General features: G+C 39.2%; 1 protein-coding gene across 3 annotated transcripts in view; it reads left to right on the top strand.

Moving 5' to 3' along the window:
• Nucleotides 1–7,715: 7,715 nt before the first annotated feature.
• Nucleotides 7,716–18,111, top strand: part of rin (ras GTPase-activating protein-binding protein 2) — a 145,901-nt gene continuing 135,505 nt past the window's right edge. The window contains exons 1-2 of one of the 3 annotated variants that reach the window (XM_067154732.2): nucleotides 7,716–7,925; nucleotides 8,580–8,787. In XM_067154732.2, coding sequence (XP_067010833.1) covers nucleotides 8,690–8,787 — 98 coding nt within the window. In that variant the 5' untranslated portion in view covers nucleotides 7,716–7,925; nucleotides 8,580–8,689. Of the gene's footprint in view, nucleotides 7,926–7,989; nucleotides 8,063–8,172; nucleotides 8,285–8,579; nucleotides 8,788–18,111 lie in introns of those variants that run through there. The other 2 variants (XM_067154733.2, XM_067154734.2) reach the window with 2 other exon arrangements.

Raw genomic sequence — 18,111 nt, 5'->3', positions numbered from 1 at the left:
AATTTTACAAAGATTCACAGAAATGAAATTGAAACATGGTACTCATGTGAATGAGTAAACTGGATTTCAGTGGATGACCAAGGAAATAGGTCAGGTCACCCTATCATCAAATTCCGTCCTTCTCCATGGCTGAAGATGCCTCACATGTTTAGTAAGTCATGGCAGGAGTGAGGACAAGCATGGAATAGTAGTGGACTCCTTCATACAGGTGTGTCTGCATCTTGAAAATTTCACGAACTGCTGGCAGTCTTCCTCTTCTGTCTTCTTCGTGAAATGAGCTGAAACTAAGAAATCAGTCTCAAATATTGTTCAGGACACACACGCGATGAGTTAGGTCAGATATGATTACCTAACTTTTAAGAATCTTCTATATTTCGTAGAGTTGAAATTAATCTGAACTGCTGAATTTTCAAAGTTCTATGGAGTAAATTTCCCCAGAAGCAGAATAAAATGTCAAATTGTAGCAGTCAGGACCAGCATAAGAAGAAGAATGAGAAATCCCACAGAAAACACCACTATTTAATTATCTTGAGACGAAGGTGTGTCTTTGTATCACTCGTGATTGGTCGAAATCTTGCGATCCAGCGGGTGTTACAATTTCATTGGAGAACAGTTAGACGTGCAGCAGCCTTGACAGTATTGATCGATCGGCCTTGGTAATTCCGCTGTCATCACGTGGCACTCAGCTGGCTGTAGAAGACATGACAAAAAAATCCCAGCGCACCCTCGCTCGCTGGTCTGGTTGGGAAATATCTGTTCTAGGCTGCTCACCTCACGGAGATACTGAAATGTAAAAATTTCCGCCCTGGCTGACGAAATAATACACTAGCCCACTGTGATATTAAAATATTTCCTTTCAATAAATTATTTACCAGATTTGAAGGGCACAATACGCCATTTCATTTTATCAATAAGTTAAATTATACATAATATCTTGAAAACGTAAAAACATTCCTTTTCTGTGTCTAAACTGTTCAATCATTTATCCCTACTATGTCCTTTAGTGCCGGCCCCGTGGTGTAGGGGTAGCATGCCTGCCTCTCACCCGGAGGCCCCGGGTTCGAATCCCGGCCAGGTCAGGGATTTTTACCTGGACCTGAGGGCTGGTTCGAGGTCCACTCAGCCTACGTGATTAGAATTGAGGAGCTATCTGATGGTGAGATAGCGGCCCCGGTCTAGAAAGCCAAGAATAACGACCGAGAGGATTCGTCGTGCTGACCACACGACACCTCGTAATCTGCAGGCCTTCGGGCTGAGCAGCGGTCGCTTGCTAGGCCAAGGCCCTTCAAGGGCTGTAGTGCCATGGGGTTTGGTTTGGTTTTATGTCCTTTAGTAAAAAAGCTTGCAAAATTAAAATTCACAAAAAATGAATTAAATCCTATTAAATCAGTCACTGCATGCTAAAATATTGAAAGGCTGTCTGCTCTATTCTTGAAAAAACTTCTCTTTTCCTTAAATCTTGTTCCTTATTTTACACCTAAAAAGTAAACCCTTATATTTAAATTTCTTAATCTGTAATTCAAATATCTTATTTGTATACTTTATTGCAAAATTGTCAATTGACGTATTGCTAAGGTTGTAAGATCTTTCATATAAAACTGGAATTTCTCCTATTATTCATGTGCAATCATGCAAGCCATAACTGTCAAGTTCCTTTAAAATAAACAAACATCATAACAAACTTTAGAGACATTTTTACAAAAATGACAACAACTCAGATGACTAGTGAAAATGTTATTACTCACTCCTCACTCCAGTTTCAGGGAGCATTTGAGGTCTTGGAACATGTACATGTACATATTGACAAGGCAGAAAGTGTTTTCGTAGATTGAATGCAAGTCAATACGGACAAATTGAACCACCATGGTTCAAATAATCAATTCTAATTCAGAATTTGTTGTCATTGGCCGCAACTCGTTTCTGAGTAAACTTATTCTTCAGAAGTTTACATTTGCACAATCACAGTGCTTTGTGAATACGTTTCATATGACTTGGAATTAATCAAGCTGAGAAGAGATAAATATACCGGGCGAGTTGGCCGTGCGCGTAGAGGCACGCAGCTGTGAGCTTGCATTGGGAGATAGTAGGTTCGAATCCCATTATCGGCAGCCCTGAAGATGGTTTTCCGTGGTTTCCCATTTTCACACCAGGCAAATGCTGGGGCTGTACCTCAATTAAGGCCACGGCTGCTTCCTTCCAACTCATAGGCCTTTCCTATCCCATCATTGCCATAAGACCTATCTGTGTCGCCATGGTTAGTACAGACTGGATGAAGGCAGACTATGAACTTTGGCACATAGCAACACACGGTTTTCATCACTGAGTGTGTACCAATAAAACAATTTACACCCCGAACAAGGAATGTATTTGTGTATTGTGCGAGGACACTTACGGCATATATCATGTTGTGACCTCTACTAAGAGTCAGATTGGACTAACAAAATTCTGTTTAACTTAATTATGTAATTTAAGTGTAATTTATGGCCATTGGCTGAAATTAATTATTTATAAATTTGTGATTAACCGCAAAGAAATGGAACTTATGCAGCTGAGATCGCAGTCATGCACCATAAGGATGAGGAAAGGATAAAATTTAATGACTAGCTTCTGGTAACGGTGAGTACCGAGAATGAATCCACAGTACAGAAGGTCATTCAGGATCTTTGAGGACAATGTTTGAAGGGTAACTAGCTTATGAAAAGTCATGTCTCCACCAACGTTCATGCTCAATTGGAAAACCAACATTTCTAGCTATAGCCCGACAATGTAATTTCCATTACAGCAGACTTTTCCTCCAGGCAGGCTTTCCAGAGGCCATTGATAGTGTGTGGACGTCTATTTCCTAATGCACTTTATAGGAGTCCAAATGCGCAGAAGTCCATGGGTGACTCATTGGGTGCCTACACTGGAATGTCAGTAAAAGGAATTAAATGGATTCCTGTTTCCATCTCAGTTCTCTCTAAGAATAGACGAGCCAAACAAGATGTGAGGCAAGATGCTTTATCGTGATGTAATACAGTGCTGGGATATCTGTGATGTAAATGGGTGCTAAAACCTCTTGCTGTTAGTACGTAGAGTTCAACTTCACATTATTAGCAACGTAGTGAATGGTTAACTTGCCATTATAGCAGTATCCAGTGTTGATCATGAAACCCCTAAGAAAACTTTCCTGGCATTCTTTATACAATGTCTGATGAATTTTTTTTGTCTGTAGGATGATAGTAAATCGAGCAGGGTTTATTACAGTCACTAAGGTACACATATGCTTTGTCTAATGTCACCACATTTTTCCATCTGCCCCCTGCCAGATAGCACTCATACAGCTGTACAATGTTCTGAAATGTGGAGTGGCAACAGCTTATGCTGCTTTTCTAATTGCAGGTCTTTGTTGATTATGGTGTTAACTGTTGAAATAGACATCCCCAACTTATGTGCAATGATCCTTTGGGGGTCAGGGTTACCACCTGAGACAATGGCCTTCACTTTCCTCACCACTTCTGGTGTACGGCTGGTGGCTGCTCATGGATTTGCCTGTTTTTCCCCCTCCAGCTAGCCTTTGCCTTTTTTAATCAATACAGCACTGATCCCATTTTTTGATATCAAGAAATCACACTTCTTGCACATTCCTTGGATTGCAGAATAGCTATATTTAGCATCGGAAAGGGCTGTTATGTAGCCCTCCAAGTGAAGCTCAATCCGATACGGCATGGTTGCAGCTAATATTACAAAACTGTACATATACGTTCTTAGTACTGACATGAATCAACACCCCCGTTCTTCAAACTCATCACTAGAGATACAGTGTGTATACAATCAAGTTATCTACGCAGTGGAGTAGATGTGGACTGGAGCAGAAGCTTGTGCTTTGAAGTGAATATCTAAGAAATTTTCCACAATATTTTAGCTGGGTTTGGTCTTGAGTCATCATTTTGGAAAAAATGGTTTCCCATTTAATGAAAACTGCTTTTGCTTGTCAACTCACTGCTTTTGCTTGTCAACTCATTCCTGATCCAAGATAATACTATGTACTCTGCATTTTATTTTTTCTGTGTCTAGAGCTGAATTTAACACCTGGAATGTGTTTATGTGTGTGTATTACGATGGTAAGGAAATTACCCTGGGTGCTGCATATGAAAGGCCGCATTTTTGTACAAAAATTGTTTGCAAACATAACTTCTTTTTCAATGCATCTTACAATGCAGAGTAAAATACTGTGATCATGTAGCGCAGCTAGCGGTGTTCTGCGGTAGAATCACTGAAGCAGGTGAAGTGATCACACCGTCTCTTCTACTCTCTATGGTTACAGTATGACAGGGCTCAAACTCACTTGGACCACTATATTTGCAAATGAGGCACTTTCTTATGCCATTGTTTGATGTAATGTTGGCAACAGCATAGACATTTGAATAAGACTCCAACAAGTTAAAACCCTATAATTGTACCATATGTATATATCTTAACATTAGTATTATATTAGAATAAGGCATTCTTGTTTAATTAGTTTTTAGTAATGTTTTTATTATGTACAATTGCTATTAAGCAGGTTCACCAACAGCTAATGATGACCTATTTACAGATCGAAACCGGTACTGTTTTAATGTAAATAATACTAAACATTTTGTAAACTAAAGTATTGATTACGTGGAAAACTCACCCTTCATATTTGTGTTCTTATGCCATGTTATTGCACTTCATCAGACATGGGCCAGATTGTGTGAACCTGATCTTATGTGCCAGTCCAATGAGTAGCATCATTATGGGTCACCATGCAAAACAAAGCTTCATCAAACCTCGACTAACGTGAATATTGTGTTGATTCTTGTCTACCACTGCGATGGTGTCATCCTAACATATGCCGTATCACAAGAACAGACTGTTAATACACAATACAGTACTTCCTTTATGTTTTGGAGCATAATCTGAGATGAGCATTGTGAAGAATGCAGCAACACTTTCTGCAAAACCCGGCCATCATGTTGCAGGGTAATGCACGGGCACATGTGACACACTCTATAGCCTATTTGTTGGGAAGTACTTTTCCATGTACTATGTTCATCAGACTGAAGTCCCTGCAATTATGATTTGATTTCAAACAGTAAGTAACAACTTCATGGCATTCGGTTCTGTACTATTTCCGAGATCCTGGAGGCAGTAGATCTCTCTATCAGAGACAGAGACATCAACAGACGCTGCTAAAGGGATTCTACGACTTCGCTGGCAACAAGGTTTAGACAATGCTGGTGACTATATTGAAGGACTGTAGATGTAACACACAGATATCACTTTTGTCTTAATGGTAAAAAAGTAGTGGAAGAGAACAAGAATTGACAAGAGAGGTCAGGTAGGAAATGCAACACGAGGTAGTGAAAACAATCCAAAATTCAGCTGGGGCCGCTGTTGTTGTCAACCCATACTCCCAAGCTGGGAGATCCTGTATGTTTAGTATTCAGCACGAAGGTTGGATTGATCATCAATAGGAGGTGGTTATTGTTTTAAGAGGAAGTAGGCTACAACTAGGCAACCATCATCTTTATAACATTAATCAGAGAGAAAAATAATGGAAGAGATCTGACACTTCGAAAAATGAAGATATTGGCCAAAGAAAGTCGATGGCCACAAAGGGCATGAAAATGAAAGATTCCCCAGCCCTAGAATACTCTAATAGAGTTGGGCTCAGAAAAGAACAAGAGTTGACCAAGGGAAGTCGGATAGGATAGATGAAAGTGAGGAGCCTGGCACAAGTAAGTGGAAGCAATTCCAGGACTCAGCTAAGGGCTCCATAGTCGCCAACCCATGCTCCCAAGTTAAGAACCACTGGGGCCCCTTTCAGTTTCCAGGCAGGGGATACCGTGGGTGTTATTCTACCGCCCCCATCCGCAGGGGGATTGATCGTCAACAGCACCCCCATCAGTTGTCATAGGTGGTGTAGGTGTCACTGAAGAGGCATACTAGGAAAACGAGGAATGAGGTAGTTTCCCGTTACTTTCCTTGTCCAGCTAAAAGTTGCTGTTACATACTACATATTAGTCTGCCAAGTCCTCTGAAATGCACGTACCAACCAACTGTATGAGCTACACTTTCACACCATTCACAAGGACTGCCGGGCCGAGTGGGGGAAGATGGCTGAGGCGCTGGCCTTGTGACCTGAACGTGGCAGGTTCGATCCTGGCTCAGTCCGGTATTATTTGAAGGTGCTCAAGTATGTCAGCCTCGTGTTGGTAGATTTACTGGCACGTAGAAAGACCCCTGCGAGACTAAATTTTGGCATCTCGGCCGGCGTCTCTGAAAACCGTAAAAAAAAGTAGTTAGTGGGATGTAAAGCCAATAACATTATTATTATAACAAGGACTGGCTGAGTAAGGAATGAAGTTTAAAATCCTCGACGCAACAGGGAATCAGACCCAGGCCCCTTCGACCAAAGGCCAGCACAGTACCATTTAGTCCTTTGCTGGAAAGGGATCAACGTAGTACTGGCAGGATAGTATTTGTATTTGAAATAACAGTGCATTGGGAGAGGAGAAGAGGACGTAAAGAGGTGGTGGATTGTGAAAGAAGAGATACAGCAAAATAGATTGATGGAAGATTAAGTTCGAGACAAAGGAATGTGATAGACGTTCACCAGTAACGCTAAGAGAGGCAAAAAAAAAAAAAAAAAAAAAAAAAAGAAAAAGAAAAAAAAAAAAGATTGTTTTAAGGGAAAACCGAGGATGTCAGTTCTTAATAATATTGTTGAAGGAGTAAGGGAGAATAACTGTATCTGCTAAAGAGTAAGCCCATACAGTACTTAATAAAGTCGGGAGCATAAGATACTAAGTGTCGACCAAAACAGGCCGGATATTAATTATAGTCAGGAGGATGACCAATGTCTGTGTTTTCCGAGTTTGTAGGCCATAGTCTAGGAGCATGCCGCGAAAGCCTAACTGCTATCAAGTCACGAGGCTGTTGTGAATAAATGGACGCAATACGAAACTGCCTTCAGGCATCAGGATTGTCGCACATAGCAATAAATTGGACTCGCTTGATGGCAAGCATAGAAATGGTGTGTCACGATCATGAATGTAATAATAATAATAATAATAATAATAATAATAATAATAATGCTGTTTGTTTTACGTTCCACTAACTACTTTTACAGTTTTCAGAGACGCCGAGATGCCGGAATGTTGTCCCGCAGGAGTTCTTTTACGTGCCAGTAAATCTACCGACACGAGGCTGACGTATTTGAGCACCTTCAAATATCCCCGGACTGCGCCAGGATCGAACCTGCCAAGTTGGGGTCAGAAGGCCAGCGCTTCAACCGTCTGAGCTACTCAGCCCGGCCGATCATGAATGATAAGTTCATTCTGTTAGTGTACCGGTATTTCTTTACTTCTTCGTAAAATTTGCATAATTTCCTTGAAAGTGTCACACGATTGACTTTGTATTTAGGGTCGTCGTTACGGAAGAGTAGATTATCCCAGACAGAGGCAGGTAAATAAAGACGGGCCTGGAAAACGGGTTGCCAACCATTAAGGGGATTAGCTGCTAACTGAATTCAATCTGCAACTCTTGCACTGAATGCAACAGTCAGCTCCTGGGATAAAAGGGTCCGCGTAAGGAGGTTATATCATGCTCCACTACGAATGAGGGACCATGATCATGAAAGCATGCAGATTTATCGGGGTTTTCTTTGTCTTTTGCAGGGCTTCTCAAATCTCGAACCCGTACAACGTCTCGCGTACTCCGAGATGAAATGTGAACCTGGTGTATGAGGCGCATCGAGGTGCGCATGTGTGCATGTGCATGAAGTTGACACCAGAGTGCGTTGAGCCCTCGCAAGACTTGTTGTTGTATTCGTATATTTGTGATTTGATATTCCTGTATCTTTTAGAATTTTTCCAAAGATTTAGTATTTTTCTTCTGTTGAAGTAAACTCAAGCTCATAGGTAAGTTTGTGAGTAATGTATTAAGAGGGCACAAGGAAAATTGCATTCATGATCCGACTATCCTGGGTTGGGTGTGCGAGGTGCTCATTTTACTTGGTAGATGCTTCTACTTTTAATTTTCTTTGTTGAAACCGTCTGTAAGTAGCATCATTAACCTGTGGTATAAACTGTAGAATAGGAGAATGGAAGCATAAGGTAGTGTTTATCGTTATTCCGCGTTCCCATCAGTAGTTTTACCCGCCAATCGCCATGCTAGGACCATCATGTGTTCTATTGTTCTGTGAATTTGACACTATGCTGTAACCTGTAATTTGTAGTGGCAATTCGATCTTAAATATTACCGGTTTCGAAGAACTCATGTGAATATATTTACCTTGAATAACTTGGGTTGTTACTCTTAATCTTATTGTTATCGCAAAACCGCGATAGGTTAACCTCTTAAAAGTTAAGGACAAGGAACACGCTTTTCAGCTCGTTAGAATGAGTGATGTTTGTCGCTAACTTTATCGTGTCATATTTTTCACCTAGGTGATCGGTACCGGTTTCATTTGTACTTATTTGGAGAAGATATTTGTGTTTTTAGTTATAATGATTGAAGGTATGCACCTTTATTGATGCATGCATTTATATCTCAAATTTGATTTTATGTTTCAGGTATTTCGTTCAGATTTATGTTCTTTGACAGTTGGCTAAGACACGCCCTATAGTCATCAACTTCTGCGTATTTTAACTGTTGTCTGAAGCACAAATTGACTCGGCAGGAAATGGTCATGGAAGCCCCCCCAAGTCCCCAATGTGTAGGTCGCGAATTTGTGCGGCAGTACTACACCTTACTGAACCAAGCTCCAGCCCATCTTCACAGGTATGTTATCTTGGTTTGCCAAAGTTAATATATTATAGTTTCTGTGTACCTTGAATTGTACGAGTTTTCAATGAATAAAACACTATTCTTTTCCCCCTTGTCTCTAGTTTACAAATACTAATCAGTGTACATTGTACTGCTTTTTTAAATAGGTTGTACATAATTAATTACTTTCCTTGCTTGTTATCAGAATCTTTAAATTGTATTTTTAAGATTAGCATGAATGGATCTTGGCATCCTGGCCACTGGCTATCCATCCCCACCACCAATGTATGTAGACTTGCACCTGACCCTTCGCAGGTTACACAGGTGAAAAAGCATATTAAAATGACTTGGAACAATATCTGAAGTTACGTAGAGGAGAGATTCTTCCTTTATGCTTACCAGGAACCCACCAACCCACCCCTAGAAGTATTTTTTTTATAGAATAATTGAAACGGTGGCACTGTAAATCTGAGATTTCTCAGCATTTTCTTTGTTGCTATTGGCTGGCTTAGGTGTGCTGTCATGAATATTAGTTTTCTCTTGCTCCAATAGAGCATTGAAGAGAAGAAAACCACACATTGTGGACTTCCCATGGCGTGCGCCGGATGCGATTATTCAGTTCTAGACATTTATCGTGTAACGTGGCGAAGTGTTATTTATTAGCCTTTTAATCGCTCGTGGTGTGATTAATCAGCACTGTAACCCAAGTTCAATGGTCTTGTCACAAGCGAGACCTAGCCAACTTTGAATGGTTTTGTCACTAGCCGGACCTAACCTAGCCAGATCAATGATTTTTGTCACTAGGCGGACCTAACCAATCCTGACCAATGGCTTTGTCACAAGCCAGACCTAACCCATCTAGACCAATAGTTTAATCACTAGCTGGACCTAACTTATGTGGCCCATTGGTCTTGTAAAAACCAGTACAGACCAATGGTGTTTCCGCAGGAAGCTAGAGGCTTAACACTGCTTCGCGGTCTCTAACCTGTGGGCTTATGCTCCCAGATCCCTTTTGCTTGTCCCTATATGATTGGCTTCGCAGCTCCATTGTGTGGCCTTAGTTCCTAAATGGAGAGGTCGGCAGCCTTGTGTACCACTTGACTACACCCGTCGCGAGAAAGCCGCGAGATGTAAACTAAGGACAGTTGCCCCGCGTACGTGTATGCGATGAAAGTGTGGTAATGCAGGCCGAAGTATTGATTGCAATTATTGCATTTTAAACATGTTATAATTTAATACATAGTTAATATTTATTGATGAAGCATGTTATTTGTTAATTTTGTTAATGCAGATGTTAAAATGATTTAACAACTCTGAAAGTATGAGAAACTGTAATAATAATAATAATAATAATAATCTTTAGATCAATTATTAGACATAATAATGCAGCTTCTGGGCTTTTGCAGTGTCCAGAAAACTTAGAAAAAGACAACTTCGTCATGGACAGACATGTTTTCTCTTCTGAGAATGCAGAGCAAAGTCATATGGCCTTGGCTACAGTGTGCAGGCATTTCAGTTTGACAGCCATTTAGGCTGTCTGTATGTCAATTTTGACATTCCGTTTTACTCTAGTAGCAGATGACATGGTACTGGATCTCTGTCGAGCATTCTGTGTGTTGAGTTTTAATCAATTTTTGTCAGGTAAACACCAAATGTATCACTGTGATCTTGCACATGCCGACATCGTACCACAAGGAGAGTCAGATTTTATTCTGCCCTTCCAAACTGCTACCACTACTACGGCCAGGTTTGAACTGATGATCTTGGGATCCAGACACACATTAACACTGATCCACAGAGGAAGCTGTAATTGTTCATGAAATCAGATGTAAGAGCAATGGCGATGGCTGAGTGCTTGTGACCTTGAAGTGTTAGTTCTGTCTGTATTATAAATATTTATTGAACAAATCGACGAGTTCCCGCAATTACGGGTTGCCACAATGCACAAAGTGAAGCATATCAATATAGAGAATGTTTGATCACATTGAAATATAGCGGTTATACGGATGTTTTAGATTATGGAGGTCCGAAGAGGTGAGATTTCAGGATGTGACCGGATCCACGTATGGTAACTACTCTGGTAGGTTATAAGCAGACCTGGGATTTTAGGCTCTAAAAAACTCAGCTTTAGGCACCTAAAATACGCTTTTAAAACAAGTAAATAGGCACTTAAAATATGCTTTAAAAAATGTGTAAATAGACAGAAAATAGACTTTAAAATATTACAATATACACTTAAACTGTAAAGTGATCTTTTGTTTACTTTAAAAAACTTGGTATATCAATTCTTAACAGAAATGACTACAAAATTAAGACAAAAAGACATTCGTCAAAAACGCTTAACGATAAGAAAAATTATAATCAATACTGAACTAAAACCTTAATACTAAAATCACTGATCAAAATTACAGCACTGTAGGCATCCTGTAACGGTGTAAACACGACTGGATTGTGTGTTTATTTGTGAAGAACTTTCCTACAGCGCTTTCGTTCATAGTTTGCTTTCCATTCATAGCAGGAACTTGCTGCAAAAGGAATGGCATTACTAGTATCGCTCATACCTCAGTCGCTCTCATATTGTCAAAGCCAAGGAAGACAACAGATCAATGAAAGTAACAAAATTGTTCTAGCCTATACCAGAAGACTTAGTGCACTGTAAACACTAGGTCGCACCAGCAAAGGCCAATGTAAAAATTACAGATGTTGAATTTTATTTCAAATGTACAATATAGGCATTTTAGGCACTAACATAGTAAAATAGGCTCTAAAGCTCCAAATAGGCATTTTAAGGCACTGTAAAACTATGAGTAAGGGATTTTTCATGAAGTGTCAACATATTTTAAAATTTTCTTGTTATTTCATAAGGAACAAAATGGGCATTTGCCTCAAAATCCCAGGTCTAGTTATAAGTTTGAGCATGTTGAATTCCTTCCCATATGGCCACTAAACCCAGATTTGATTCGGGCTCTGCAAGATATAATGGCCGGAGAACAGAATCTTGGCCATCTAGGTGATAGTTTTCCATGATTAAGCAGGATATGCATGGATCTTAACAGGCACTGAATTTTCCATTTCCATCTTACATTACCAAGCAAGTACAGGCCATGTAGCTGTAAGTTTGAATTCGAGAGATGGTGGGTTGGCAATCCCAAAGATGGTTTTCTGTGTTTTCCTGTTTCCATACCTGACATGCTGGGCCTGTTCCTTAATGAAGACCTCAACTGCTACCTTTCGATCTAAAGCCTAAAACCTATTAGAGTGAGTACAGCATTGAACACAGTTACTCAGCTGTACCATACAGGTTTTCAGGTGACTTTGTGCAGTAAATGCTGCCTTGGTAGGTCAGTAATAGAGCTTGTGGGTCTCGTGCTAATTGAGATGGTCGATTTCTAAAGTGCGGTTTTAAATAACAGCTTGTTAACTCAAGAAGTGCCAAGGATCGCTAAAAGTGGCTCATTGCGCCTTCCTGTGGTGCCAAGGATTGCTTCTTGAGATCCTCAGTAAATGTGTTTTTTCTTGACTGTTATGACATGTTGGTGAAACATTCGTACATCAATTTGAATGTCTAGTTCACACTTAATAGATAAGTAAAATTAAAAATCCACCTCTTCAATACTAATCTCTATATAAAAAAAAATAACATCCTGACTGACTGATTCATCATCGCCGAGCCAAAACTACTGGACATAAGGATTTTGGGGATACCTTTATGTTAGGGTGTAGGTGCTCACTAAGGGAGGATTTTTGGATATTCCATCGCTAAGGGGGTGAAAATGGGGAGGGTGATTTTATAAAATGAGGATATCTATATCTTAAAAACTTTGAAGTTTACAGACGTAAAAATTGTTATTTGGAATCTCCTTTAAAAATAAACATGTATTTTTGTGTTTTTGGATAATCCAATGAATAGGGGGTGAACAGGAGTGACAAACGGGGTGAATTTTTAAAAAGACACTATCTGAAAATTATCTCAGATAGGTAACATATTACAGATTTGAAAACTGATATTTGGAATTTCCTGTAAAAGTAAAGAAAAAATATATTTTTCGGAAAATCCGCTTAAGGGGAACTGAAAACGGGGTGGATTTTAAAAATTAGAATATCTACAGTTTATCTCAAACTTAACATGTTCCAGGCGTGAAAATTGGTATTTTTTTGCTAGTTGCTTTATGTCGCACCAGCACAGATAGGTCTTATGGTGACGATGGGACAGGAAAGGCCTGGAAATGGGAAGGAAGCAGCCGCGGCCTTAATTAAGGTACAGCCCCAGCATTTGCCTGGTGTGAAAATGGAAAACCATCCTCAGGGCTGCCGACAGTGGGGTTCGAACCCACTATCTCCCAGCTGCGTGCTCCTAACCGCATGGCCAATTCGCCCGGTAAAAAATAAATTTTCGTATTTGAAATCTCCTTTAAAGATAAGTAAACACGTATTCTTTTGTTTTCGGAAAACTCTTTAACAAGTGATAAAAGTAATTTTTTGTCCGTATTGAAAGTTTCGTAAAGTATATAGGAAAATATTTAAAATTTTATTTCCATATATTAACATGTTTTTTTACTTATGCTTCAAACTCTGACTACAGCCTTAAGCCATCAACTGTCACTTATAATTGTATGATACCTCCATTTTTAAGTGTACCACCTAAGAACATACTATTTTAACCCGTAGAGAGCCAGACAATGATATATCGTTTCGTATATCCGCGTAAAATGCCAACCACGATATATCGTTTGGATAGCGCACAATTCTAAACGAGTTTGTACAACTTGGGCCGTCAGATTGAAACATTTTGTGTGTCCAGTCCATAGAGAATTTTCATTAGATTTTAACTACATCGCTAGATAGTGCGTAAATTCATTCGTTATCATGCATTGAATGTCTAAAGTCCGTGTTCATCTACGACGTATGATCTCCATGCCGCGTGAGTAAAATGGCGACTAGCGGGAGAAGTTATTTTGTTAACGATGACGAACTGGCTGTATATCTTAATAATTTTTAGTGAAGAAGGGGTGATGAAGACTCAGATAAGGAATTCACTCCTCCAAGTGAGGAAGGGGGAAGTGAAAGTGTTATTTGGAGTGATAACGGCGAGTTTTCTGTAAACACTCAACCACGTGCTCATTGTCTGACATATTGAAAGTGGTAATGACCATCTGAGTGACAATACTGATGATGACAGCTGTAACAATACCCAACAGCAAAAATTTCATGTTTTCCGTGAAATTCAATTAGGTCAAGATGCAAAAAAAGAAACCCTCACTCCTGGCCTGAGACACGCCCCTTTGTCAGACGCAAACCTATAGCGTATTTTTATTTTATTTTTCACGGCTCAGTTATTTAACCTCATAAATACAGAGACAAACAGATATGAGAAATCATGTCTTGTCACCACATGCCAGAGCACAGCAGTGGCGCCCAATTACATTGATTGAAATGAAGGCTTTCATTGCTGTTTTGTTGGAAATGGGTATAGCTAGAAGGCCGAGCTTATTTTCTTATTGGGTAAAAAAAACTCGCGTAATGTTCCATGGTTTGCAAATATGTTCTCAAGAAACAGATTCCAATTGATCTTGAGATTCTTTCATCTTGTGAACAATGATAATCTATCACCATGTATCCCATTATATGGCTATCTGGCTGCAATAAATTTTATTAATTCTTATTATAATCTATCACCATCTGGTCACCGTGACTACAACCCATGTGCCAGGTTCGATCCTATTGTTGAGCATGCCAATTGTATATTACGACACCATTGTACATAACTCTTAAAATACTCAAAATAAAAATGTGAAACTTTACATGTTTATTCATCTGAAATAGGACATTGCAAAGAAGTCATCAGTATATATCGTTCAGTTAAATTTTCTATTTTTTTCTGTTTTGTTTCTGATTTTTAAATTTTGGTGTTTGAAAATTGTTTGGAACATATTTTTTTTCAAAATACCCAAGGGCATTTTAGTGTTTTAATTTAGTTCAGCAGTAAGAGTGTATTCTTGTTAACATTCAATAAAAATTTCAGTCATAGTTATAACATTTGTGAACTATTTAGTCCAGAGAGTGAGAACCTGCAAAATTCTCAAAATCTGTCTGGCACTCTTGGCATACTGTGAACACCCGAGCCTGACACTAAGAGGGTTAATATCATTTAAATGTATTGTATATTTTCAATGAAATGATTTTATATACTTTCCACTATGTATTTGAAATCTAATATTGACTAAGGCTTCAAGCCATCATCTGTACTATTGTACCATCTAATACGTCCTATTCATTAAGTGATCTAGACATGAGTTCATCATTATATTAGATTTTTAGTTGTTTCATGAACATTTTTATAATAGCTGTAGAATGTTTGAAATGTTATCTGACAAAAGTAATAAGGTTTTGATTAGTGACTGAAGATGCCTCACAGTAAGAGGTGAAACATGTCTCACATTTGAAAAATGTTTTAACATAAATGCCAACATCTTGTATTGAATAGGTGGAAATAAAATTTTAAATAAACTCTTTAACGGCGGGGGGCAGGTGAAAGAATTGTAAAATTGAATTATTTGTGTTCCGAGGTATCTGTGGAACAGCAGAGGTGAAAGAAGGTGCGGGCTGGAATGGGTCTAACTACAATGCTGAGAAATGAATCAAAATTTCGTTAAAGGTTATATTTTTAAAAAAACTTTAACAAATAACAAGTCAACAACAAGCCAGTAATCAGGTACAACGTATAATTTTACCAACGAAACACAAGTTTCGGGGTCTTTACAAGGTCTGGGCTTCGAGCCCCAATTTTACAATCCTTGAGCTACTAGCCCAACTTTACCAAGGCACACATTTGATCAAAGGGCAGAAAACCTCTTCATTCAAGGAGCATTAGCCCCAACAACATATCGAGCCTCCTAGAGGCACTTTTACATTAGAAAGAGCTGACCTGCTCTCAATTTTCTGAGCCTATCAAAGGCCACAACAAACTTTACTATCAACTGCCCTCAAGGCACACTTACAAAGAAACAGGGGTATCTTGTACCCAACCTACTGGGCCTTCGTTGAAAAAGAATAGGTTAAGAAAATGGCCCGAAATGCAAAACAGAATGGAGGCGTGAATTTGCACTCCTACATGAAACTTCTTAAAACCTAAGAGGCGCAAGGCCAATGAAACGGGCTATTCCCAAACTATGGAGGTGACTCGTATACAGAATAAATTTAACACATTAAGGAAGAGTAGAAAAACAGTTACGAAAACGTAGCCACCTCAAATCAAAAGGAAGGGGAGCTCGAGAGGGTAAAGCACTCTCTATCCCCAATTTACTGTTAAAGATATGTGAAGTTTTACAAAATTTTACATGTTTAAGAGATACGTTAAATAATAAAAAGGTTTCGGACCTTCCCTGAGGGTTAAACCACTGAGCTAGCAAGAAATAAAGATGTTAAACGGCCATTACCTTGTTGAAGAGCTGCTGCTCGAAGGAAGAGGCGCTACCCGCCCCCTGCTACACGTCCATACACTAAGCTAAATGTTGATGATGTGGCCGAGAGACAACAAAATCAGCAGTTTTTATACCCTCGTGGAAGATTAGAGACCTTTCATGAATAATCAAGCCACACCCTCTTTGAGTGTATTTTCAAGACGGACCAATAAACAAAGTCGAAGAAGAAATACAATCAATCAATATCAATCAATACTGATCTGCATTTAGGGCAGTCGCCCAGGTGGCAGATTCCCTATCTGTTGCTTTCCTAGCCTTTTCCGAAATGATTTCAAAGAAATTTGAAATTTATTGAACATCTCCCTTGGTAAGTTATTCCAATCCCTAACTCCCCTTCCTATAAATGAATATTTGCCCCAGTTTGTCCTCTTGAATTCCAACTTTATCTTCATATTGTGATCTTTCCTACTTTTATAAACGCCATTCAAACCTATTCGTCTACTAATGTCATTCCACGCCATCTCTCCGCTGACAGCTCGGAACATACCTCTTAGTCGAGCAGCTCTTCTTCTTTCTCCCAATTCTTCCCAGCCCAAACATTGCAACATTTTTGTAACGCTACTCTTTTGTCGGAAATCACCCAGAACAAATCGAGCTGCTTTTCTTTGGATTTTTTCCAGTTCTTGAATCAGGTAATCCTGGTGAGGGTCCCATACACTGGAACCATACTCTAGTTGGGGTCTTACCAGAGACTTATATGCACTCTCCTTTACATCCTTACTACAACCCCTAAACACCCTCAAAACCATGTGCAGAGATTGGTACCCTTTATTTACAATCCCATTTATGTGATCACCCCAGTGAAGATCTTTCCTTATATTAACACCTAGATACTTACAATGATCCCCAAAAGGAACTTTCACCCCATCAACGCAGTAATTAAAACTGAGAGGACTTTTCCTATTTGTGAAACTCACAACCTGACTTTTAGCCCCGTTTATCAACATACCATTGCCTGCTGTCCATCTCACAACATTTTCGAGGTCACGTTGCAGTTGCTCACAATCTTGTAACTTATTTATCACTCTATAGAGAATAACATCATCCGCAAAAAGCCTTACCTCCGATTCCACTCCTTTACTCATTTATATATATAAGAAAACATAAAGGTCCGATAACACTGCCCTGAGGAACTCCCCTCTCAACTAATACAGGGTCAGACAAAGCTTCACCTACTCTAACTCTCTGAGATCTATTTTCTAGAAATATAGCAACCCATTTAGTCACTCTTTTGTCTAGTCCAATTGCACTCATTTTTGCCAGTAGTCTCCCATGATCCACCCTATCAAATGCTTTAGACATGTCAATCGCGATACAGTCCATTTGACCTCCAGAATCCAAGATATCTGCTATATCTTGCTGGAATCCTACAAGTTGAGCTTCAGTGGAATAACCTTTCCTAAAACCGAATTGCCTTCTGTCGAACCAGTTATTAATTACACAAACATGTCTAATATAATCAGAAAGAATGCCTTCCCAAAGCTTACATACAATGCATGTCAAACTTACTGGCCTGTAATTTTCAGCTTTATGTCTATCACCCTTTCCTTTATACACAGGGGCTACAATAGCAACTCTCCATTCATCTGGTATAGCTCCTCCGACCAAACAATAATCAAATAAGTACTTCAGATATGGTACTATATTCCAACCCATTGTCTTTAGTATATCCCCAGAAATCTGATCAATTCCAGCCGCTTTTCTAGTTTTCAACTTTTGTATCTTATTGTAAATGTCATTGTTATCATATGTAAATTTTATTACTTTTTTGGCCTTAGTCTCTTCCTCTATCTCGACATTATCCTTGTAACCAACAATCTTTACATACTGCTGACTGAATACTTCTGCCTTTTGAAGA

This window comes from Anabrus simplex, chromosome 10, assembly GCF_040414725.1.
Source record: "Anabrus simplex isolate iqAnaSimp1 chromosome 10, ASM4041472v1, whole genome shotgun sequence".
In the NCBI taxonomy this organism is placed as follows: Eukaryota; Metazoa; Arthropoda; class Insecta; order Orthoptera; family Tettigoniidae; genus Anabrus; species Anabrus simplex.
This window is presented reverse-complemented; position numbering and strand designations above follow the sequence as displayed.